The sequence below is a fragment of the Parus major genome, chromosome 18, assembly GCF_001522545.3.
Source record: "Parus major isolate Abel chromosome 18, Parus_major1.1, whole genome shotgun sequence".
Classification (NCBI taxonomy): Eukaryota; Metazoa; Chordata; class Aves; order Passeriformes; family Paridae; genus Parus; species Parus major.
The window spans coordinates 5,572,709-5,596,745 of NC_031786.1; the positions used below are offsets into that span (position 1 = coordinate 5,572,709).

At 42.3% G+C, this 24,037-nt stretch overlaps 1 protein-coding gene and 1 long non-coding RNA gene across 16 annotated transcripts in view; one reads left to right on the plus strand and one right to left on the minus strand.

Annotated features, from left to right (window-relative positions):
- SPAG9 (sperm associated antigen 9) overlaps positions 1 to 13,636 on the plus strand; it is a 57,703-nt gene extending 44,067 nt beyond the window's left edge. For 8 of the 14 annotated variants that reach the window (XM_015645600.3, XM_015645603.3, XM_015645602.3 and 5 more), the window contains 10 exons: positions 415 to 537; positions 1,072 to 1,152; positions 1,624 to 1,691; positions 2,554 to 2,702; positions 3,738 to 3,909; positions 4,877 to 4,990; positions 6,687 to 6,725; positions 7,589 to 7,765; positions 8,129 to 8,266; positions 9,975 to 13,636. In XM_015645600.3, the coding sequence (XP_015501086.1) occupies positions 415 to 537; positions 1,072 to 1,152; positions 1,624 to 1,691; positions 2,554 to 2,702; positions 3,738 to 3,909; positions 4,877 to 4,990; positions 6,687 to 6,725; positions 7,589 to 7,765; positions 8,129 to 8,266; positions 9,975 to 10,090 (1,177 nt within the window). In that variant the 3' untranslated portion in view covers positions 10,091 to 13,636. The remainder of the gene's footprint in view (positions 1 to 414; positions 538 to 1,071; positions 1,153 to 1,623; positions 1,692 to 2,553; positions 2,703 to 3,737; positions 3,910 to 4,876; positions 4,991 to 6,686; positions 6,726 to 7,588; positions 7,766 to 8,128; positions 8,267 to 9,974) is intronic. The other 6 variants (XM_015645605.3, XM_015645606.3, XM_015645611.1 and 3 more) reach the window with 2 other exon arrangements.
- Positions 13,637 to 14,941: 1,305 nt separating this feature from the next.
- The window catches only part of LOC107212409, a 52,634-nt gene continuing 43,538 nt past the window's right edge, over positions 14,942 to 24,037 (minus strand). Inside the window, exons 7-8 of one of the 2 annotated variants that reach the window (XR_004499775.1) lie at positions 18,377 to 18,451; positions 14,942 to 17,855 (exon numbers count right to left, since the gene is read on the minus strand). This is a non-coding gene — a long non-coding RNA (uncharacterized LOC107212409). The remainder of the gene's footprint in view (positions 17,856 to 18,376; positions 18,452 to 24,037) is intronic. The other variant, XR_004499774.1, reaches the window with a different exon arrangement.

Here is a 24,037-nt window from a genome sequence, read left to right on the forward strand (position 1 = left end):
CTTATACCTCTTAAAATGTATTTAAAGAAAGAAATATACATAAATACAACAATATGTTGTAGGAATATAGCATGGAGACAAAATGACTACTTCTTTTTCCTTTTTGAGTGGGTTGAGGTTTATATAAGTAGTCTTGGTACAAGATTCTGCTTTGTGACTCTCTTCTGCCATTCCCCAATGATAATAATACTGGCAGGCTTGAATGGAAGTTTTCCTTGTAAAAGTAAATGTTCACTTGAAGAAATTCATTGTTATTGAGGTTTTCAATCTGTGTTGTATTTTCATGTGTGGTTACTGTGTTTTTAAACACCTCATGTACTTCAAAAGCCAGTGTAGGAACTCTCAGTAGTGAAGTAAACACCTGGGTTTTCTGTGTACTCCATTAAATGTGTTCTATCTGGTGTTTTCTTCTAGTACTGAATCAGAGTTATATAAGGATGTTGCAGTTCTGCCAAATGAGCAAGATCTAGTGAGAGAGGAAGCACAGAAAATGAGTAGCCTTTTACCAACCATGTGGCTTGGAGCACAGAATGGATGGTAAGGAAGTGCTAATCTTGTAACATTTATTTATAATAATTACTTTAAACTTGCTTCTTGTGCCTACAGGCCTGATAACTGTCTCCAGTCAAGATTAAGCACAGGATGATCTCAAGAGAGCCAAAACGTTGAATGCTTTGCTGCATTTTTAGGCATTATAGAATTCAAAGGAAGTACTGTAGGTGATTAGCAAGCCCTTTTTTGTTAGATAGCCCTTCATCTGGAGAGGAGTTCTGGGTTGGTTTGGTTTTTTTTGTAGTCAAAGAAATTGTTACAGTCTATTAATTCCATAACTTTCAATATTTTAGTGTGCTAGAAAAATGTATTGTAATTTTTACTGCAGATGGATCTCCAAGGGAGTTTGTAACGCTTTAGGCCTCTGAAAGAGCCATTCTGCTGCTCATGTAGTTCTTCTTTTCAGTGGAAGATGAAAACTTATTTTCCCTTTGATTGTGGATTTCATTTTGTAAGGATTTTGTTTGTGGTTGTTTTTGTCTGGTAGTACTTTTAATCCCTCCTGATTTGTCTTTGCAGCCTGTATGTTCATTCGTCAGTGGCCCAGTGGAGGAAATGTGTACATGCCATTAAACTTAAAGATTCTATTCTCAGTATTGTGTAAGTCCTGAAAGAATGTCATGTAAATAATAATGAATTTCTGTTAAAATACTTTCCAAAGTAGTTTTCTATTTCCTCCTCAGATATTGGTAATGTCAGTTGCCATAACTGCCTGCATGCTATTTGAGAGACAGTGGAAAACCTCTGGGGAGTAAGGAAAATAAAAGGAATCTTGTACCTGTTGAAAATACATAGCCCAAAGGTTGAGCTGTAGCTATGCAAAGCTGTTATAGGTTGCTATCTTTGCTGTTTTCTTCAGGTGTTGTAGCCAGATATATTTCAAGCTCTCTGAACTGGATTTTGATCCCTTGTTCCATCCCTTCTCTTGAGCTATATTGTAGAAATCAAAACACCAGGGCTAATGTGACTGTAAAAAAATATGCTGGAATATCAAATGTTTATAGCAGGCTTTAAACCTGCCTTCTGAGCAGAGCAGTGTGACAGAGTGTGCTGTGCCTCCTTTTTCCACAGACATGTCAAAGGAATAGTCTTGGTTGCACTGGCAGATGGGACACTGGCCATCTTTCACCGGGGAGTTGGTAAGGATTCTGTTGCATCTGGAAACCAGGGAATTCTTAGCAGTAGTCAGGAAAGAAATGTGCCATTTGCAAGTGATGTTTTGATAATGTTTTCCACAATGACCTTTTTTTGGGTTGTCATGAGAAATATTTCTGGTTATTTCAGTTGCAGATTCAAGTACTGTTTTTGCAGTGTTGTGGTGCATTCTTGGAGTGTTTTCTTACTCTGAAATGGAGAATGGGATAGATCTGAGCTAAATAGGGAAAAGCCATCTGAAAGTCCACTTTGATCATCATCTCTCATTTTCATTATGCTCAATAGTCATGTATTCTGTTTTATTAGTGTTAAAAATTGTCTCTGGGTAAGTCCCTTGATGAGAATTTTTTAAGTATCCCTTCAGAATTTCTGCTCAAACTGCTTCTGAAACTCCATTCTTCAGCCTCCAGAAATAGGACCTACAGGGGAAGGTCTTACTATGAGCAACTGGAACTTATCTATTTGCTTGTATTTCTCCCCTATTCATTTCATCTTTCCCTTGTGATGTTTAAATCCTTGTGCTCAGCATTTAAAAGAATTAAAAAGGTTGCACAACACTAATGCAAATACTGGAAAAGATGAATCTGGGATGAAGTTTTTTTTATTTTATTTTTTTATTATTTATTTATTTATTTTTTTAAAAAATAAGTTAACATTTGGGATGTTAGTTGCTGTTTTTTTTAACAAGGAGCCTAGCCATAAACTTGTACAGACTTACCCAGATTATTACAGTGCTTTAAAAAAATTAGACTTTTGAGATAGTTACTTATACTTCTAAATTTTCCTTAAACTGAACACAGGAGTGTTTAGAGAGTTTTGATTTTTGTTTTCCTCCTGTTTTTGCAGATGGTCAGTGGGATTTGACAAACTATCACCTCTTGGACCTGGGCCGGCCACACCACTCCATCCGGTGCATGACAGTGGTGCATGACAAGGTCTGGTGTGGCTACAGGAACAAAATCTATGTTGTTCAACCAAAGGCCATGAAAATAGAGGTAAATTCCAATGGTGATTAAAATAATGCTGTGTTTTAATGCTGTAGCTCAGACTCCAGAGTAACTCCAGAAACATCTATTTTCATCAGTACAGAAGCAGGCAACCTAACAAATTTGTTTTCAGAAATAGTTGTTTTGGAAGACTTAAAGCTATGATAAGATAGTTCTCACTTGTTGAAGCCAGTTTTTGGCAGATTTAGTTATTCACTTTTAGCTGGCTAGAAGCTGGAAAGTGTCCTTGTGCAGAGTTTGTAAGGCCAGCACCCAGCTATTCTGTGTGTCTCATTTTGTGCTCCACTGACAATCAGATTTGTAAGTGTTAATTTGGAATGTACTCTCCTTCCAGTTAGAAAACAGTTTATGCAAGGTGTGTGAGCTGGTGTTTTATCTGCAGTGTTTAATCTGTCATCTCAAGAGCAGAAAGTGGCTGAGGTTTCTGAGCAGTGTAAGTGCTTCAGCTCCTGCTAATTGGCCTGAGACATGGGCCAGGCCTTTGAGGGTGACTGCTTAGCTCTTCTGAAAGTATCAATCACCCAATAGTAACCTGCTTTTGTGAAGAAGACTATAAATATATATATGGGAAAACTGAAATGAAGTTGGTATAAAAGTGGAATGGATTGTTTTGCTGGTGGATAGTGTGTATTTTGCACAGGTGAGGTTGTTTATGAGAGTCAGTCATGATGGAACAAGGAAGAAAGACATTTTTGGATACATGTTCCTTGTGCTGTGGCAGCAGGATCTCAGACCAAAAAAGCTCCAGCTTCAAGGGAGACAGAAACTGGAGTGGACTGGGATGAGATGTGTAAATGAAGACAGAGTAGGAAGACAGCTTTGAGATCACATTCAGAGCAGGGAATCAGCAATTTTAGAGCATCACATGCTGCTTGTAACCGAGCTAAACACTGTCTGTGATCTTGTAAATCAGAGGGCTGTGCTTGATTTAAAATTGCTGTTTCCAACTGTGTGAGAATAAGAGAAACCTTTCTTATTCTTCCTTTTGTTTTACCTTCTGATTTGAACCCCAATGTTTCACAGAAGTCCTTTGATGCCCACCCAAGGAGGGAGAGCCAAGTGAGGCAGCTGGCATGGGTGGGGGACGGGGTGTGGGTGTCCATCCGCCTGGACTCCACCCTGCGCCTCTACCACGCCCACACCTACCAGCACCTGCAGGACGTGGACATTGAGCCCTATGTAAGCAAAATGCTTGGTAAGTTCCCAGGGAAAACTGCTGTGTGCTTGCTGTCTGCAGTTTCCTTTTCCTGCTGGGGATCAGGCAGTTCTCACTGCAGATTTGGGTTAAGGGTGGGTGGAAAGGCCACTTAAAATCAGTTTGTGCAGACTTGAATCTGGAAGCAGAAGCCTAAGTCAATCTGTGAAGCATGATGGGGGGATGGGTCATCTGTTACAGTCATCTATTACAGTCTCTTGACTTTACCTGGTGTCTAAAGTATCCTTAAAAACTCAGAACTAAGGAGGAAAATGGTGATTGAATTGGGCAGGCACCAATAGAGACACTACAATCTTTCTCTTTTTCTATACTGATACATTTTTTTGTAGCTAAAACTGGGAAGAATCTATTACCTGCCTGGAAAAATTGCCTCTTTTTTCAAAACACACCCTCAAAATAGCAAATTTTTATTGCTGTTGAACCTAGTAAGCTTTCTGATTTTTTTCATTAGTATAAGAGCAGTTTGACCACCTACATTACACAACAAATACAGGTAATTAGGCTCTGGGACATCATTCACAAGTCACTGTTGTGCATTGCACATGGCTGGTCAGCCTTCTGCTCCCCTCATGCTAATAAATGAGAAATTAATTTTAATGGATGACAAACCACTATCTTATATCTGCAAACTCACTTTTTTGTTTGTTTTAAGAGCTGGCAAGCCCCAAAAGATTTTACTGTGCAGTATTAAGGTGCTGTTATACCTTTTTTGCTTTTTTATAGCTAATGTTAGACTCTTGTATGATAAGTTTTCAATCTAATTACAGTGTTGTAGCCTTCTGGATTATCTTTACAACTTAAATGTACTCCTCTACTTTGTTTGTGTCAGAAGTGGGAGGGAATTGCTTGTCTGTGTGATCTGGGAGGTGGATTTAAGATTCTCTGTTGTAGAACTAAAATTATTCTTGCTTTATAATTTTTGATGAAAAGCATCTTTTGTTTTTAGGTACTGGTAAACTGGGATTCTCATTTGTGAGAATCACAGCACTTATGGTGTCTTGTAATCGTTTATGGGTAGGAACAGGAAATGGTGTCATCATCTCCATTCCATTAACAGAAAGTAAGTAAAATGTCAATGAGTGGCACTGTGCAATATGCTGTAGGTGTAAAAGAGTATTAAACACCAGTCAGATGCTTGCCAGTGGATAGAAAGCTTCAATGTCAGGTCTGACTCTTTCAGCTTTTTAACAGATCAGGCCTGTGTGGTGTTTAGCACCTAAATCTGTGTATGTGGTTACAATTACTCTGAGAAAATAACACATCTCCAGAATCTCCTGTCCTGCTGTTGGAGCAGAGTTGGCTTGAATCAAAGGGACACTTGGAAGCCTTAGAGGTGTTCTGAGCATTAGCAGCATTAATAGAAATATATTGCTTATACAAGATATCGTTAGTTTTCTAATTAATGTTATTTTTGATTGCAATATGATCACAAAGTAGATTTTTCTTTGATTTGACCATGTTGGTGGTGTTCCTAATACAATTTGATTTACTTTAGTTCTTGAGAATCCATCACAAAGTGGGTATAAAGGACTGGAACAGAAGTAGCACAGACTGCTTTAAAGGACATGTTCAGAGTCAGGAGCTGTGAACACATTCTTCAAACAGGGCACTCACATCCTGGTCAAATTCCTATCATGTAAATTGTGTTTTATGCTTAATAACAGACCCAGACTCTTGTCACAGGCTGAAACTAATTGAGGGCAGTTGAATCTCAGGAGAAAAGAACAGCTCAAGGGCAAACCAAATCTTAAATAGGTAAAGCTTGGGAAGAATCTCTGAGTAAATTGATTGCATTTAAACAATAAAAAAAAAGCCCCGACACTTGTGCCTGATACTCATGTTATAACAGGTGGACAGAAGTTTCAGAAAATAAAATGCAGATCTTAGATAGTCCTAATTGCACTGTTGTTGCCTAGAAAATAGTGCAGTCTGATAGGTGAAGTTTTAGGGTGATTTAATAGTGAAAACTCTTCATGTTGTATCTGCTTTGTTGAACAGCAAACACATGCATTGTTTCTCATATTGTTCCATTGCATTCTCCATCCATTCAGTAATTGTCTTTCTTTTGCCTTGCATGAATGCACTTAAGGAGGACAGACTTCCTGTCATGGATTTTGAGACATTTTAAATCATGGTTTCAAAAATTATAGCTCTTAATTTGCATCAAGATAATTTAATGTTTCCGGAGTTTGTTTTAAACCAGGAGTGAACATGAAGAATTCCCTATTAAAGCTGTTGAGTTTCATTTTAGTTCTGTTGGTTGGTTGTGGGTCAGAACAGCCTTTTGGGAGTAGTGTGATAGTGGGGCTGAGAACCTTGGTGAGAAATATTAATGGTTTTTAAAAGCAGTCACATCCTTGCACGAGCAGTAGTGTCTTTCCATCCCCTGGGTGTCTCAGTAGCAGGGCAGCAGATGATGTTCCAAAAGGGTATTTGAAAACATGAGTTGCTCTATATTATTCTGGAGCCTCCTGCCACAGAAAGAGAGAAAGGGGAAATGTTGCTAATCAACAATAAACTTAAAAATACGTGACAGTGCTTTTGTGGTCTATTTTGTACTGAAATTTCTGTAATAAGATGCTGTTCTTTGTGACTTTTGATTGACTCTTCTGTAATTAAATATCTATTGGTTTTTTTAGGAGCTAAAATTTTAAGCTCTACCTTATCAGAAACCAAAATATGAGTGGTGGGTTCTCATTAATCCTTCTCCTCTACTGTCATACCTATCCATTTCCCCTTTCCTCCTTTCTCACTAGCTGTAATCCTCCACCAGGGACGTTTACTGGGGCTGCGGGGTAAGTGCAGATCCTGAACCAAAACCTATTTTCAGGCTTCTAATAGCCACTTTGAGGCTGTTTCCCACTCCTTATAGATTTACCCTTTGTATGTTCCTCAATGTTTTTCCACTTGCAGTTACTGCATTGCAGCAGTTTTATGTTTGCTAAATGGCCACCAATCTGCTCAGCAGTTTAGCATATCATCCTGTGTTGCAGCTGAACTGTCATATAGACTGTTTTTCTTCCAGCCAATGTGATACCACATCTTATAACTTTGTCATTAATCCACATCATTTGCTGTCTTGTTACAAATCACTGTTTCTTTCACTACTTTGATAGTCTTTGGAATGGAGATGGCTTGTATGTCTAGCATGAGTACTTCTCTAGTTTAATGTACTTTAAAACTTGTTAGTAAAATCTAGATGTAGAATGATAATAGGGTAGCTCTTTCATGGCCACAGGTGGCTGTTTCCTGAGAATTTTTGCTGGCAAGGGCATACATTATGATTAGTTGGAATGAAACTGTTTTTAATTATGTGTTTGAGTACATGGAATTTGCTCATACTGAGGCACATTAGAGGTACCTATTTTCTATGAAAGATACAGTCCTGTCACAAATTATTTTTTCCCAAAATTAGGATATTGAAATCTGGTGTTTATGCTAGACTAATAAGAATCCTGCTCCATTTTCTGATGTACTTAAAATAACAAAGCATGCAGTCTTTTTCTTTCCAGCTCTGTCTTGAATTGGCATTGCTGCCTTTCTGTTTCATTTTTATCTAAGTTGGCTTTAGCTTTTAGATGGTACCATAAGGTTTCTTAACAAGTAATCACTTCAGCAATTTGTGTTTTGAAGTAGAAAACAACTCCTTCTTTTACAGCCAATAAATCAGCAGCAGGCTCTGGGAACCGTCCGGGGAGTGTGATCCGTGTGTATGGAGATGAGCACAGTGACAAAGTGACTCCAGGGACATTCATCCCCTACTGTTCCATGGCACATGCACAGCTCTGCTTCCATGGCCACCGAGATGCTGTGAAATTCTTTGTTGCAGTACCAGGTGAGGTTTTGTTACCATCTTCTAAGTTTTTTTTTGGGTGTTTGTTTGTTTGTTTGTTGTGGTTTTTGCCTTCATTCACTTTAGGCAAAAACAGCAAGAGTATGAATTCATACTTTCAGAAAGAATGTACTGTATTTTAATTACAAGACTTGCCTGATTGCTAATTTATTGCTGTTTAATGGGAGGAAAAGGGCTTGATCACAAGCAAGGACTTTGCTTCCATCTGTTGAAAAGATGCTGTGCTAAGTGAGCTCTGCCAGTTAAGAAGGCACTCACCTGCTTTAGGCACTGTCATCCAATGACCAAGCACAGAAGGTTTTGCTCTGAGATAATGCATAAAAAAGTGTTTTGTTTTTCACCCAGGTCAGGTTGTTTCCCCTCAGAGTAGTGGTGGAACAGATCTAACACCTGATAAACAAGCCCAAGAGTCCTTCAACCAGAGTCCCTTAAAATCAATGTTGGTGATAAGTGGTGGAGAAGGATATATTGACTTCAGAATGGGTAAGAAATCTGAGCTTTAAATGAATCATACTTGGTACTGAAGGGGTATTAACCACATAATAACTGCTGCTGTAATTGCAATGAGTGCATTTGTATGGTCAGTATATACAGTCTTTACCATACACTGCAGGGTTAGAAGTATTTTTATTCTGACACCTTCAGCTTCTTCTCCTCTCAATCAATCACGACCTTAGGGATGACTGTGTAAGAAGGTTTATTTGAAGCTCTGGTTTGGAGTAATGCACCACCTTCCTGTTTATGCTTTCAGTCTTTGGCAGGTTAATCTTCTGTCTCAAACTGCTGGAAAACATGTCCTTAGTTACTTAAATATGCAGACTGACTGAAATAAAGTCATGTTAAGTAAAGAATGCTCAGTGTAAAATTTTTGAGTGGGAAGGAATAAAGTAGACCACTTATATCTGCATGCCCATCATATTTGATCACTGCTTTTCTTGGATAGCATCTAGCCCATAAAAAGAGTTCTTGTTCAATTTTTATATTGAACTCTTTGGGGAAATAAAGTGAGAGCTGTTGTGATTCTGTGCTTATAATCTGCAACTGGAGATCTCGACAAAAAGTGCATAAGAACGTGTCACTACTCTTAGATCTGCTTTTGACCTTTTGCCTAAATGTCTGTAGTCTTTCAAAACCAGCCAAGCAGCAAAACAACCCAGCTAAACCATTACAAAGGAAAACCCAGGAGGGCCATCCCAAATCCCATCATCGCACTAATCAGTGGCAGCAGGTGAAGGTGTGGGATTTCTGTGGGAGGCAGGGCTGGAGGCAGTTCTGTGCCACAGTGCACTAAGGCCTCAAGTGCTGCAGTCACTCCAGAGCAGCTGCAACAGCCATATTCCAAATTCTTGTTTTGCTGTCCTGAGCTGAGTGCCAGTGCTGCCTTAGCCCAGCCAGAGCCACCATGACCCCAGCAAACCCGTCAAGAGCAATTTGCAGCTACTTTCTGTTTAGTTCCCTCAGCCCTCCAAAGGAGTCTAACCAGAACAAAATTTGATTTGACATTTTCCTGAAGGTATAGGTCAGTTCCTGTTTCCTCTGGTTAAAGTGACCTGGATTGATGGTCCTGGCTGTCCATGTGCAGTTCAGTGTCACCTTTGGTCCAGTCAGCTCCTTCACCCAGAGTTCAGGTGCAGCTACAAAACTGCTCTTCTTTTTGAAGAGCTGTAATGGAGAAAATGCTCAAGGGCTGTCTTTGCCACTGTGGCCAGAGCTGTGACAAGCTGCAATAACTGGAACAGGCAGAAAGAGTGGGAAAGGTTGACCATAGACATGAATGTGGTGTTGTCTCACATGTGCTCAATTACAGCTTTTGTTGCAGGGCATTTATGTTTAGGTGTGTCCCAGAACACTCTCTAGTGGCAGAAACATCTCTGTGTCTGCCTGGTAGTTTGCAGATGAGGAGGTCTCTGGGCATCAAAGAATTATAAGTAATGAAGCACATAGAAGATGAATACTTTTGAAACTGCCATTATTTTTTGGGCTAGAAGTAAAGAATATGGCCAGCAGAACACTGGGCTCTGAGATAATCATGCAACACACTCTGTTGACATTCACAGACTTTAATATGTTTTTATTTCAGCATATGGCGGTAACACTGTCTTTTTAGTGTTTTTCTTGTTTTTTCTTGATGCACATAGTGTTGATGCTGTTCTAGTTATTGGCTGCCTCAACCAAAGCTGTTTTTTTCTAGGTGATGAAGGAGGAGAATCTGAACTCCTGGGGGAAGCTCTACCACTTGAACCTTCTGTAGCCAAAGCTGAGAGGAGTCACTTGATAGTGTGGCAAGTCATGTGTGGCAGTGAGTGAGCCTGTAGGATGCAGTTGGAGACTTTAAAAATGGGGGGGGGGAAGCTTCTGCATGTTTTTTTTATTTTGTGAACCTGTTTCACTACATGATGTTGAAGCATTTCTTTGCTGTTTATCTTTATATTGCAAATCTGTCATACCTTTAGCTATACAGGAATTAGCTTGTGCTGTTTTACTGCACCCGTGTTAAGTGGAACAGTGTGAGGAAATCAGATGTTTCTCCAGCTGGTGTGCACACCACAGTGAGCAGCTGGAACAGTTTTACTGTACCACAGCAATCTCATGTGTTCACTTCTTTGGTAGTCTCACTTGAGTTCATTCAGCTTTCTTCCAACTGAGCTTTATTTCACTGTATAATGCATAGGGTAAAACAGCAAAGTTGTTCCCAGAGTATGAAAAAAAATGGACAAATTAGAAGATGGATTATTAAGACACATCCAAATACTCAGTGAGGGCTAAAGCAAGCTGTGTATTTCAGCTTTTGATTTCAAACCTGGAAAATCTTGCTCATACAGCGTACACGGTTTAATTTGTTACATTTTCAGAATTTGTGGGGGGAAAGAGGAGACTGTATAGGAATTAAAATGAAAATATTTAAATAAAATAATATTTTCACAATTGAACCTTAATGTTTGAGAACTGCTGCCCTCAGTAATGAGCAATTTTGAGCATAATGTTTTTCCATCTCCCTGACATGGAACAACTCTGTTTCCAAAGGGTATTCTTAGGTTGATATAAATTGGAAAATAACTGTAAAATTCTCAAACAGGGGATATGTTTTGTTCTTTTCTTGTCTTAATTCCTTATGTCCTAAGCACTTAGAATGATCTTCTTTGCCTAGCTGGTCAAACTCATAAGGCACTATGTGTGTAAAGGTTGGAGACCTTAATTGGAGCATGAGAAAAGACTGAGAGTATATAGGAAAAAACTCACATTCTGCTCAAGTGAGATCATAAAGGAAGTGTAGTTCCAGATAATTAGGTACAAAATATATTTTTTGTAGCTCCATATCCAAATATAGTAAAAAAATGCATAATTTAGCAACAATATTATCAGGTAACACAAAGAAAATTACTGAAATTCAGGAGACTAATATTAGGCTGACATTCTGTCTACTCACCATCAATCTTTTTTATCCATAAATGTGAGTTTAAGACCATTTTCCTTTTACATTGAAATTTCTGCATTAGTATCAGACCTAAGTTAAACACTTCATTACTTCTGTACTTCAGAAGATTTAAAAACCCAGATTTGCTCTTTGATTTAGTCTCTGGAAAGTAAAAGTTTTGAGGGGTTTTAATAAACATCCAGATTTACCCCTAAAAGGTTGGAGCTGTTCAGATTAGCAAAGAAATTTAGTGACTTGATTATGTGAGAGAACTGAACAGTTTCAGAGGAATAAATATAGAAACACTTTTTTAAAACTGCCTAAACATTTTTATGCAATAGGAGCAGTTCTGGTCTATCAGGCAAACATGTGTTTATATATTTTCTTAATTTTTTAAATGAACACATTTAGCTGAGGTCTATTGTGTAAATATATATTTAGGCAGCTTTTTCAAATGCATATCATAGCTGATAAACCAGAAAATCTCCATTCAGGTCTATTGGTTAGATTTATATATATAAATACTTTTTAAGCAACATATTTTGTACACAGCTGTTCCTCTCGTAAATATGTATTTAGGACATGAACTATGTAGTAAAAATCCTTATTAAAGATGTTTAATATCTTGGTAGTATTTTTCTCTTCAGAATGCCAAAAGCAATGAGAGCATGTTGTTCATAATTTGCTTTCCATATTCATCTTGAATGTCACTCTTAAAGTACTTTAGCTTAAAGTATGGAAGCTTATTAAAAATTATACAAATACTAATTATACAAAAGTAACCTGAGTCAACATTCTTAGACCTATTTTAAAACTTATAGGCATGTGTGCTGAACATGAAGCACATCTGAATTAACTAATGGGATTGGATGTTTTAAGAAAAATGCTGTCTAAACTTTTACTGTTGTGCAGAATCTTCACTGTGAGTGGTGCAGTTTCATTGCTTTTTCTGCCATTTTCTTGAATTATTTTTTTTTTTCTCTCTTTGGAAAACACAGTCTCCAAAGTTTTTTACTCACTGGTTGATTGTCACACTCTCATGTTCTCAGAAAAAAAAGCGCACAATTCTGTTCCTCGGTTCTGTGTAGGCTTTTATTTGTTATTAGAGACAAGCTGTTCTCTCTGAGTGGAGTTACTGCTCCAGCTGGAGCAGTGTAACCTGACAAGTGTGTACCTGGTCTTTTGCCAAATGGAGCTGGCCCACCGTGCCATTTTAGTCACCTCAGTGGGCCAGTCCTTGCAGATATTTCAGAGAATGATTGATTGATTGATTGCTTCTGTCCAAAAGCAGAAGGGTTTTAAAGCAGACAGTAGTTGAACTGTGTAGCACTATGGGTGTAGATAAGGGCATGTGCACTTCTTTGTATTTCTCATTTAAAAACTTTATCCCCTGACCTAAAGTACAGTAGGTTAACTGGGTCCCTGTTGCCATCACAGTGTGCTGGGCTGGATAAATCCTTTTAAGGTCACTTTGAAAGGTGAATAAAGCACGCAAACCCCAGGCACTGGGATGACAATACACCCTCAACTCCGTCTCAAGAATGTGTTTATGCATTACACTCGTGATTAAAGCATCATATAAATAGGAGCTAATCTCTTGATAGCTACAGCTTGTTAATAGTTTGGAAACATTTTGAGCACAAAATATGCAGCACATGACTTGCCTGGGTAGGGGTGTTTGCATGGTGAGGGTGAGGCTGCATCGTCCATTCCTTGGGAAGGTCTTCCTGTGCCGGATAGGATCGAGCTGACAGAGCGTAGACACTTTATCATAGGCTGCCTTAGTAACAAACAAATGTTAAATCTGTTTTATTATACTAACAGTTCTAAAGAACGTGTGTCTTTAAAAAATGCTGTGTAACTGAATATTTATTTCCATGTGAGTATTATAAAAGTTACCAAAGGATTAAACCTGACTTAGCACTCTGTAAATGGCCCTGTTGAGGTGGGCTTTGTGAAGGTCCCGCTTTGTAAAACAAGACATGGTAAACTCAAATACAGTTCTTCTGTAGGGATATGAAATGTTCTTTTCTAATAGGGTTATGCCATATTGTAACAACCTATATTGCACCTCAAAGCATTTTTCTATACACTAAATGTCTCTCCCACCCTCTAACAAGATTAAGTTTCCTTTATTAATTTTGTTGATGCACATTTCTCAATCTTTTAAACATATATTTTAAACATTTTATGGTCTGTAATTTTTGAAAGTTTTGTCTGTTGGACACTTTACGCTGAATTTTACTTGCCTCTGTAATCTGAGATGGATTCTACAGCGTTAAACTTGCTGTCTGTTAAAACTTGAGGCTTCTTTTCTGTGAGCAGAAGAGCTCATATAGCAGTGTAGTTATTTCAGTATTTATTTCTATTATTGAATCCATGAGGTTCAGAATGTAACTTTGTACATGAAATATATATAAATATGTATATGAAACATGCATTGGGTCAGTGTGTTCTTTGTAATCTCATGTTAATTTTGCAGAATTTTGGTGCTGTCCAAAGACAGAATTTTGGGAATTTTATACTAACAGCAAATATTGTCATTATCAATGGTGTGTTTGAGCCAGTCCAGGACTAGTGTTATCCTGTTCTCTCATAGCAGCCCCAGACAAAAACTGTGAAGAAAAGCTGTGATGTCTGTACCTCTCAAGATGCACATCTGGAGGAGATCTGCTTAATGCAGCTTGGATGAAATGGATGCTGACACTCAGATTTATTTTTGAAATTGTTTTAGCACAGATTCATCAGAGCTCAAATGCTCGCTGGTTACTTCCTGCTTAGCAAAGGAAATGATGTGTTTTTAGGGCCGAAGAATGAGGGCATGGTGACTGCAGAAACAGAACACCAGGCCAAGGCCAGGGTTTCAGTTTTCCCAGCTCACCTGCCCCTTTCTAAGCACGTTTGTCCCAGCTGTGCCAGGAGTGGCCCTGAGAACCCCTGGCTATTCCCAGGGGATGGGGGAGCCCCACTTGGTGCACAAACTTCTGCTGGGGACACAAAGCCCCCCTGCCCTCCCCATGAGTGTCACTGCTGGTGTTACTGCTGCCCTTGGGCACTGGTGAAGGGTCCACATGAAGTTGTTTAAAACAGAACAAAAGAACTTCAGTTTTTTTTTCACAAATGCACGTGCAAACACTGGAATCATGCATGGATGAGAACCACCAAAGGTCCTGTTGCCACAGTTGTACCATCTTGAAGCTTTATAAACCTGGTGTTTTTAACAGTTTTTTGCACAGTTATGGGGTTTTCCTGCAAGATTTTTGCCTCTCCAGAACTGATGTGCTGGTGCATTTCCCTCTCCTCACAGTGATGATTCTGGGGCTGTGTGCATTCCCAGGCAGGTCACACACTGCACTGTGCTAAAGCAGAGTGTGTCTCTATTAAAAGGGAAAAAACATCATAAATCTTCACTCTGGGAGCGCTTCAGCTGTTCCAGCAGCCCTGGAGCCCCTCAGGTCTGTAGGTAAGTAATTGAATTTTTCAGATGCAGTGTTGAGAGAGATGTGAGAATAGAGTTGTGAACTGAGCTAAGGTCTTACAAGTGGTATTTGGAGACTGAAGTTTGAAGCCATTGGAAATAACGAATCTGTCTGCACTGGGCATTGGAACATGGGAAAAGCACTCACTTCTTTCTGAGGTGGATTTCTAAAAAAGTTCTCTCAGTTTTATCAGTTTCCTACACAAAGAGGTTTTCAGGGCAGAATATACACAGTGTTTAACTTTTTCAATGCAAATGCTTTTATTAAAAAAATACTTTTTTTTTGCTGGAAATTAAACCACAAACCTACTGAGGGAGACTATTCTCCTTTTTCTACAATGGAATAAATAGTAAACCAAAACTCTGGGATTCTTTTTGCCTTCACCTCCCATTTTCAGCATCCTGTCTAAGCAATACAGTCTGGAGCTGGTACTGAATATCCTGGTGATATCTGATGCACAAGTACCCTTTAATTCTACTGTAGAACAAGCTGTGAGAGGCCTCTGGCCAGCAACTCCACCAGGACTCGCTGTCATTCTGTGTGGGTGCACTTTAAAAAAACCTATTTTGAGAGCAAATAGTTTCCTGCTTTTTAAAACACTTGAGGATGATGGTGGGAAGGGAGCTGATGGGAAGAGGTGTGGATTGGTGCTTGTTACACTGCTTGAGTTTCTGCCCAGGAGCAGTCCAAGTTGTGACACAAGATGGTGCTCTTACAATCCAAACAACGTGGAGCTCGAGAGAAAACCCATTCTGCAGGAGCATTCCCTTCTCCCAGCCTTCCTGCAGCAGCCAAGCCTCAAGTTCCTTGAAACAGCTCTCCCAGGTGAAGCTGTTTTGTCTGAGGAAGGATGGAGGAACCCAAGCACTTGGTCACTCTGGGGTTCAGGAGATGCTCCCCTGCCCTCAGCCCTGTGAGGGAAAAGTTGGGATTTGCCTCTGCTCCAGAGCTGGGACTTCTAGTCCAATTCACCTAATGCCTGGTAAAGGGAAAGCTTTTCCTTTATTAGACAAATGTCCTGCTGGGCACTGGGATGGAGCCAGGCAGGATGGGGGAGATGAGGTTTCCTGGCACTGCAAGGGCTGAGCAGCTGCTCCCCAGCATTCCCCTTCCTGCTGCTTCTGCAGCCTTCAGGGAAGTGCTGTTCCAGTTTGCAGGTGGGATGTTAAAGGCTCCCTTTACTCATTCCCTGCCTGAGAGCAGCAGTTCTAAACCTGTGAGCCAGCAGCAGGAGTGGCTGCAGGGCTGAGGGGGCTGATGCTCCTTCCATCCACCCCAGACCTTCCCCTGCCCACCTCCAATGCTCAGGGATTTTAGGGCATGTTGGGGGGTGCTGCCATCTCCTGCTCCTGAGTGTTGCTGTGTCCGGGGGCCTTTTAGGCTGTCTCAGATTTGGAGCTTAAATGAAGAGGAAAAGGGGAAACCCCCCCCAAAAAAAAACATGCTGGAAACCTTCCTAAATATCACATCTGCTTTTCTTGTCCACCTTTTGATACATAGGGCTGAGATGGGATCAATATCCTGGTGTCCCTGAGGCTCAGGGCTGGCAGGGATGGAGCTGCCACCAGCTGGGGCCTTTGTGGTAGCGGTAGCAGAGCTTCCTCCCAGGGTCACCCTTAGACTTCCCCAAAGCCTGGTCTGCAGACACATATCTCAGAGCCTTCCTTTAAATCTGGCTGGTGTTTGCTTTGAGCTAAAGGAAAAAGAGCTGATGATGCTGCCCTGGGTCAGAGCACATGTCCTGCTGTCCTGGCTGGTGGTGGCTGAAAGCAGCACTTGGAGGAGGGAGCATGGGGAGATGTCCCACAGGTCACCTGGATCCTGTTGTGTCTCCAGGCTGGATGGATCAGCTTCTACCTTGTGGAAACAACTGGACTGATGGAAAATGGTGCAGCTGTCTGTGTCCCCACAGGACTAATAATCAGGAAATCAGAGAGCTCACTGGCAAAGGCAGCTGGAATACTCTGGATAAGAATGATAGACAATTTTACACTTGTTCTGCCACTGCATGGGTGTTCCTTGACAGATGCTGTTGCAGGTGCCACACATAGCTCTGTCGCTGCTTGGGGTATTTGGATTCTGCTCCTGGGATGGCACAGAGAGATCTGTGGGATGAGCAGCACATGGAGCAGGTGTGAAATGCTTCAGTCTTTCAGGCCAGACCTGGTTTGGGGTGGGTAACTGCACAAGGAAATCTTAAAGGCTGATGGGGGAGGCTGGATCCACGGGAGAAAAGGTGCTGAGGACTTTTTTTGGCTGCTAATTCATGTGTTCAATGAGAGAACAGCAGGATGTGTGTGTGGGAGGGGAAAATTTAATCCTTGTCAAAATTGCCCTAAAGGTAATGAAAATCCCTGAGATAAGAGAGAGGTGAATTGTGCAGCATCCACAACCCATTAGAGTCCGGTTGACTCACTTGCAAATAAACACTGTGTGGGTGCTTGGGAGCTAAAAAAGCTCTTCTGCCCTTTGCAGATATGCTTGTGTCTCATTCCCCCTGAAAAGGAAGGAAGGGAGGGAGGGAGGATGGATGGATGGATGGATGGATGGATGGATGGATGGATGGATGCTCAGCCAGGTCCAAGCTCAGAAGTTCAGGGGGTGCAGGACCAGCCCTCCACCTTGGCATTGCAAACTCAGCACCAGACACAAGGTACCCATCCTTGCCTTGCTCTGGGCTGTGCAGATTTCCATATGTGGGATGAGAAAATGAGGAAGGACATTTCCAGAGGAAGGAAGGTACCAGGAGCATCAGAGAACACCAGGACAAAATAAAGGTTGCATGCAAAGGGGGTGAGGAAACAGCTTTTCTGCTTTTTGGGTGATGTCCTGCAATCAGCTGGGCACAGCAAGTCAATGACTGGCTTTTGCAAACATTTTTAATGGTTCTCTGAACTTTCCAGGGTGCCTGGAAGGTTATTTCACCATAGCAACCTGCATCTGCAATAATGCCCCAAATATCACCTCTGGGCCAAAGCTGTGGCTGAACTGCAGCAAGCTGTGAGCAGAGAGGTGGATGTGCACCTCTGGGTGAGATGGAATTCACACCTTGGTCCCTGTGGGGCTGCTCATCCTGGGAAGTTACAGCTCTTCACACCCTTCCAGTCCAGGCTCTGCTGCCATCCTGGTCTGCAGGAAGCTCATGAAATGGCCAGGGGGGTTCATCACTTCATTCAGCCTGGAAATCACACAAATGGGTCAGAAACCTTCAAAACAAAGCATGGAGGAGACTTTTTTTAGGAATTAAGAGATTTTAACAAAGCTCTGCTGAGCCACCAGCAGCGTTATGGGCTGACAGCAGCAGCACTTGGGTGTTGAACTGTTCTTGTTTTGAGAGCTGGACTTTGCAAGCAGTGTGAGATGTGATCTGAAATCAGACATAAGAAGGTGAAGGAAATGAGAATAGGTCCCAAGGAGAGTTTTCAGAAGGAGGCAGTACTGGGAGGGTTTTATCTGCTGACCAAGTGGCAGTGAGTTAAGAAAATTAAAAAATTAAGATTTTAATTAGAATAGGAGCAACTTAAAAAATTCAAGGTAAAAGAAACATATGAAAATTTAAGGTAAGAGCAATAGGCAGTTAATGATTACTAGGTGTGCTTAGTTAAAAGCAAGGCTACATACCTTTTGCTTGAAAAAAAATGTAAATTAGTCATCAATTGCCAAAATTAAACAAATAGCCCAAGAATATATATAATTTACCTGTGTTAAGTTGTGTTTGTAGAAGGAGACATGAAGAATAGACTATTGTGGAAAAGAAGAGGACCATGTCTGCACCTGCAAGCAAAGAGATCTAAACTACATCCAAGAGGACTAAGAAAGCTGCCAACAAGACACAGCTGAAAGGTTCAAGCCTGAGGAAGAGGAAGATTTCATTATGATCAATTAAAAAGACCCCAGACTCATTTCAAAAGAAGGACTGAGCATGCCCAGAGAGGAGTGGAGCTCATTATCATGCAAGACAAGAGCAAGCAGGGTCAGGCAATAACTATGTAATAGGTGCTTTGTATAATCCTGTGCATATGTAATGGCACATCTTTGGGAGAGGACTCTGGCCTGTCACCCAGCCATGATAAACATACCATCCCTAACTTTAAATAGTTAGAGAGTCCTTTGTCCATGAATTTATTGTTTCAGCAGTTTCCACATTCCTCTTATGATTCCAGCAGACTTTGCTGGGCTCTCTGTGCCTTGAGCAGCAGGGTTGCATGATATCAAGCTAGACTTCTTACTGCTTCTTACTGTGCTTCTTACTGCTCAGTGCTGCTTTGGGCTGGTGTCTAACTATGATAAAATGTAAGTCTGTTCTCAGACTGATCCCCAAAAGAAAAAATCAGAGCAAAAAAAGCCAGCTGAGAAAGTCATGGTTCAGGAGAACTGCAGATCAGACTGGTGCAAGGCTGGAGGTTCTTCAGGGCTGGTGGTGTTTGCTCCTCCAGCTGCTCCACACCCAAATACTGCCCAGGGCACAGTGTGCCACACATCTTCCTCCAGGGAAGCTTTGGTGCTTGGACAAGAGACACAGGAGCTTTGCTCCACAGCTGCTGCAATTTCCTTTCTTGTTTGTACAGGTTCCATTTTTCAGGTATATCTCACACCCTGCTTGGCCATCTCTCATTACTTCTCATCACAAACCAAATAAATCACTGATGCTGCCGAACCTTCCTTCTAGGTTCCACCACCTAGAGGGTGCAGGATTTTATTGGCATCCAATATCTTGGGGTTTGTTTATTTGCTGGCTCTCTCCCTCTCTTTTCTCATAGCCTGTATTTTGGGATCATTCCCATTCCAGTCTGGATTTTGCCACCGTGGTTCAGCCTGGGCAGTGCTGAGCAGGGGTGTTTGAAGTGTGACTTGACTGACCCCGTGAGGTTTCCTAAACCATGTGGCACCTCACTGAGCCTGTGGTATTCCCTTGCTTCCCAGTCTTTTCCTGAGGATCTTCTGCCTACCTGACTCTGCTGAGAGGTTTTTATCCTGCATTTGTGCTAACTTTCAGCTCAATCTGTGCTTTGACTCATTTTAATATTGTTACTATCTCAAACCTACTCCTTGTCACATATTTGGGGAGTAGGCAGGAACCATCCAAGAATCTGAAGCCAAAAATAGGGAGAATGAGAGAAAATAAAACGATGGCTTTCAAGCTCTTCCGTCTGAAGCCCAGCCCAGCTGTGCAGCTGCAGGTGCACAGGGCACCCTTGGGAGAGGCACCCTTAAGCCATGGCCACACAGAGGACACCACTCTCCTCTTCCCAGTCCAGGGCTGTGCTCCAGCTGGTCAAATCTGTGCCAAGAAATCCACCTCAGTCTCAGTCCCTGCTGGCTGCTGTGTCCTTCAGCCTGCTCACACACTCTGTGCACACTGAGCAGGAGCAGCACTGGGGTTGCAGCTGCTTTAACTTCTTTTAGGATCATGTTGTATTAAGCCATGTGTTTGTTTTCAAAATCCCCACCTATTTCATGCTGGTTTTAACTACCACTTGTTCTTAGAGCTAAACTGGTTTTAAGTTTTCTTATGCCAGTCTGGGCTTTCCTGGTCCCAGAAGAGAAAGCAGATTAGCCAAGGGCAGTTGTGGTATTGAATTTCTCCTGTATTGCAATGCTGTAATGCTTGAGTCAAAAGTTTCCAGGGAATAGAAGCTCAGTTGAATAATCCTGCTTCTGGAGGAGTTAAAGGCATTTTCCACACAATCTCATGCATGGTATTCTATACAGAAACTAAAGAGCAGCATAAATTGACTTGAGAAGCACCTTTTAGTTGACCATGACCTCTGGCATGGGCACTTGGCCATATGCTGGACCCACAGGTGTTGGGGTGGGCGCAGCAGCAGAGAACCAAACCTGATGAGCCACTCTTGCTCATCCCCTGGTGAAGTTTACTGGTGTAAAAACACCTTTTCCTGGGGAAATGGGGCACCCAGGAATGGGCAGTTCCTGCTGGCCAGGGGGACTCTGCCAAGCCCTGCACAGTGTGGGTGTTGGGAGGGGTGGAGCTGAGGATTCATCAGTGAGGAAAAGGTGTCTTGCCTTGATCATTTCAATCACTTGAGCACCAGCTAGGGTTTGGATAAAAGCTTGGACTGCAATCAAACCAACCTCCCAGGGGCTGGGAGCTCCCATGGGAGATGTAGCAGCCTGGGATGGGGCAGCCTAGCAGGCATGGATCATCTCCAGCCTGGAAGGTGGCTCAGAGCTGTGGCTTCCCCTTCCAAAACCACCGTGAAGGAGATGCTGATGTGCCGAGCCTCAGGCAAGCTGCTCCTGCATCTTGTTGGTGTATCCATGTCTCTGCAGCTCCTGAGAGCTACTGGGGATATGGCTGTGGGCTTGTGCCCCAAGGAGTGACCATGCCTTCCTGCTCCCTGGAAAACCCCACAGCTCCATGGCTTGGAGCGACAGGAGTGTGCTGGAGCCTAACACAGAGCAGAGGGGCAATGCCCCAGCAGTGCCTGGCACCAGCCCCTCAGAGCACTGTCCATACATGCTCTATTTTGGGCAGAGTCTGGCTGGGAGCCCAGGACACACTGTCTCTCCTGTTAAACCCCTGTGAGTTTCCTATTGCTGGAGAGGCGCTTGCTTGATGCCCAGAGACACACAAGTTCTTAATTGTGACCTATAGCTCTGATGGATTGTATCACCACTATTTTTAGTGCTCTCACTTCTGGTATGGGCCCTGTTATCTCTCTCTTTTCAGCCTTTTATTTTCAGTTTCTTATTGCTGTTTCCTAAACTCATCTCCAGCACCAGGTGGGCAGCATCTGGGGAAGTTTTTTGTCTGCAGGCAGCACAACGAGATGCCCCATCCCAGGGGAGCATCTGCACTCCAGGCACAGCCACTCCTGCTGGACACCCAGCTCATGCTGGGTCTGTCTCAGCTTTTTCCAAACACAGCTGAGGATACAGAAATGGGATGTTGTGTTGTTTTGGGGGTCTTGTTTTGTGGCTCACAGCACTGAGATGTGAGCTTGGTGAGGTCTCCCTGCTGCAGATCCCACACCAAGGTGGTCCTCCCAGCACGGTGGGATCCTCCAGAGGAGAGGGAGCAGCAGGGGACAGGTGCATGAGTCAGATAACTCAAGTCCCTCCCCTGTCCCTCTCAGCTCCATTCAGGGAGATGGGAGTTGTGTCACCCCTCCCTTGGCACCAGGGCCTCTGGCAGGGACCCAGCAAGCTGGATGGGACAGAGGGAGGAAACCTGGCCCTGGGGGAAGCAGCAAGGCTGGGAGAGGAACACCCCGGGGCTCCTGGCTGCTGACAGTGGGACAGAAATAGCCATGCACAGTTCCCTGGAGAGCAGGCACACAGCTTGGGCATCCATAGGGAACCCATCCCCTGGAGCAGCGACCCAGACAGTGTCTGGCTTCCTCCCATCAGGGCTGCTTCTCACAGCTGCTGGTTTACCTGCATCACTCCATCCCCTCTGGGCAATCCCATCCTTCTCTGCACAGCAGTTCACCTGAAGGCCATCAGAGGGATTTAAGCTTTTAGCAGAATGAAGGGGTTTTGGAGAGAATGAAAGCAGCCCTGCTGCCCTGGGTGAACTGCTGGGCTGTGAGTCTGGGCTCTGACTGATGGCATCCCTCTACTGCCATTGCAATCCCATCCCAGCCCTGCTTCCTTCATCTGTCCTGGATGGGCTGGAAGGAAGAGGGGGGAAGATGGTGAAGGCATTGATGCAGAGTGAAGAGAATGTTTCCATGACTTATAAATCTACCTTCAGGCTTGGAAAGGGCAGACTGAAACATGTTTGCAAATATTTGGCATTTGCCAGCAAACTGTGATTGCTTACTCATTCAGAAGGGGGGTGGGGGGAAAGGGCCATAAAAGTAATTGACAGAGCCAAAACTCAAGGAGGTCTACAAAGAGGATTCCCTAGATTTAAGCTCTGTCATTGGGGCCACTTTCCCTGTAGGAAGAATAACACTATTTCACCTGCTATGTCACGTTCAGATGTTGCATGCCCAGGGTTTGTGAAGATTAGTTATGTTTATGCCATACAGTAGAGTTTAACAGTTATCCATGGATTTCCAGGAATAGAGGTTATTTCCTAAGGCATCGTCTTGGGCTCAGCTCTGTCCAGTAAATAAGTTGATGACTCCCTTGGCTCCACTCCTTGGGCATTTCTTTAAGTGCAGCCTTGGAGTACACTGTTCTTAAATAAAAGCATAAAAATAACCAAACCAGTATCAAGTGAATTGTAGCAGCGGGAGGAATGGAGGTAATAAATAAAGATAAAACAGCCTGATATCAATATCCTGTTACCAAAGAAGAATAAGCATTACTCTCTAATGGTGAAATACAAAACCTTTCTTGTGAGAAGGCACTGATTTTCCCAGAAAGGGAGAACAACCCCGAGATGTAATGCAGCACTGAAAGGGTGTAATGATGACAACACTGAGCAAGTATCTCATCTCCAAAAGCTCAGGCTGCCTGACCTTTAGCAGTACTCAGGATTATGTGTCTGTTTAGGATGTCATTAAACAAGGCAGGCTTCCTCCAGCAGAGCAGTGTGGGGAAGTCATTGGGGCGGGTTTGGAGAGTGAGATTCCAGACCAGCTACTCAACGGACTTGGAAAAGCCACATGCCAGAAATAATAAACCCAACACAAAATAGTTTTTGGATAATAGTCCTTTACACTGTGTTCAAGTTGGTAACCTGGTTTCCATTGCATGCCCAGTGCAAATCCCAGTGCTTGGAGGGGAACATCTTAAAGGCAAATTTAGATTGACTGGAATAGTCCTGGGGATCTTGGTAGTTGGAAGAGTGGATTTTACCTGATCACTTGTGTGAGAGGGAGGGTGGGATGGTCGGGAACTCCTGGTGCTCAGCCCAAGGCAGTGCTCTGAAGCCAGAGGTGCTGCTAAGAGCACGTGGGTAAGCTCTGGGTGGCATTTGAAAGCCACTCTATAGAGTAAAATAATGAGTGTGAAGAATTGCAGGGTAGCTTGAAGACTGACGCTAATTACACACTAATTTTCTAGCTGTGATCCATGAAACACTTGCTGCTGATCCCCAGACAGATGGCTAGTCACACAGGATGGGCTTCTCCTCTTTATTTCCATCTGCTATATTTCATTAAGATAGCTAAAAATAAAAATATCCCTAATGTTATTGTTCCATGCAAGTTACTGCTATAGTGACTTGATGCAACTGTGAATAGAAGAGTTTCCAAGAGACAAGATTTTCGTAATTAATTTGTGATCTGTGGCATGAAAACTAACTGCAAATCCCTACATGAGATTCGTCATAAGCACTACAGTTACTTCTAAGTGCTATTTATCCAGAAGAGTCAGTTCAAAACAATTTTTTTTTCTGGTATAAGAAGAGAAAAGAGGCTCCTGTCTCTTCTGAGCAGAAGAAAT